The 1,339-nt window shown below is 35.8% G+C and overlaps 1 protein-coding gene across 1 annotated transcript in view; it reads left to right on the forward strand.

Moving 5' to 3' along the window:
* The window catches only part of LOC103607701 (MAGUK p55 subfamily member 7-like), a gene marked incomplete at both ends in the record, with an annotated part of 88,073 nt that overhangs the window by 31,190 nt on the left and 55,544 nt on the right, over positions 1–1,339 (forward strand). The window contains one exon of the mRNA XM_008592176.1: positions 791–872. Within this exon, the coding sequence (XP_008590398.1) occupies positions 791–872 (82 nt within the window). The remainder of the gene's footprint in view (positions 1–790; positions 873–1,339) is intronic.

Consider the following 1,339-nt stretch of genomic DNA (forward strand, 5'->3'; position numbering starts at 1 on the left):
TGCCTTGCTCAGCCAGTGAGCGGGAACCGGTCTGTATGTGGGATCCAAACCCTCGGGCGGGAGCGCCGCCGCGCTTCCCAAGCGGCGCACTATCCAGTGCGCCACCGGGCCGGCCCTGAGATTGTTTTCTAATCTTATGTCAAAACCTTAGTTCTATTTGTACTAGGTACACTCCTAGTTCATTAAAACTACAGAGTAACAGGTCTTTCTTCCATTCATCTGCCTTAGCCTTAGGTAGCAAATATAGCTAATTTGTAGGTTATAAATTTGTTTTTTCTTTATCATAGTGCCACATTTCTTTACTCTGATACCTTAGAGTTATAAAACAATCATTGAAGTAAAGGTTAAATGACCTGGGTTTTAGTTTTCTAACTTATTATGTAGACTTTTGTCTGTTCACTGCCTTGTTCATGGGGTATTGTAAGGATAAAATGAAATGAGAAAGTGCTTTAAATGAATAAAAATAAACAGCATTCAAACACAAGGTATTCTTATAATGGAAAGAAGATATTTTTTATTTTTCATAGTTTTGAAGAGGTTAAAGATCTCAAAAATCTTTAAAGTGCTGAAACTCTTAGATGATATGTAGGTAGAATTTTCTGTACCTAGTTATGAGTATGTATATGGCCAATGGCTTGATGTCTGTTTCTCCTGCCTCATTCCTTCAATTTTTTAAAAGTAGTTGTTTTCGCTTTTTCCAGATGAGCACACTTATTTCTGCCTCCCCCTCCTACCACCCAGTACACACATTTCTCCACAAAAAAATAATAAAATTTTTTTTCCTTAAAAGGGAGCTACCATTAAGAAGGATGAGCAGTCTGGGGCGATCGTTGTGGCTAGAATCATGAGAGGAGGCGCAGCAGACCGAAGTGGTAAGACTCTAAATGTTAAGATAGACAAATCAGGTTGGGTTCTGTAACATTTCCAATATGCAATGGTACTTCAAAGAAGTTTGTGGAACGAGAGAAGTAAAAGATAATTCAGATCTTTCCATGTACTTTTTGAAGTACCCTCGTACAATTAAGAGGATCACAATCTATTGATACAATACAGCAAATCAAGTAATAAGCTATGTTTCTCCGTGTTGAAATGTGAGAACCTATTTAAATAAATGATAGATAAATCTCTCTCTTTGGTCTTAGTGTACATAGGCTTCCAAAGTTATATTAAGACTTGTTTCAATGTTTCTGCTTTGAAAAGTATGATTAGAGTATGCAAACTTTAAAATAAATAAAAATTATTTTATAAGATATCAATAACGTGTATTTCTAGACAAAAACGTGTATTTCTAGACAAAGACCAAGATGATGTTCTGATTTCTTGGCCAACATTATTATGT

Source organism: Galeopterus variegatus, unplaced genomic scaffold (genome assembly GCF_000696425.1).
Source record: "Galeopterus variegatus unplaced genomic scaffold, G_variegatus-3.0.2 Scaffold7636, whole genome shotgun sequence".
NCBI classification, from domain to species: Eukaryota; Metazoa; Chordata; class Mammalia; order Dermoptera; family Cynocephalidae; genus Galeopterus; species Galeopterus variegatus.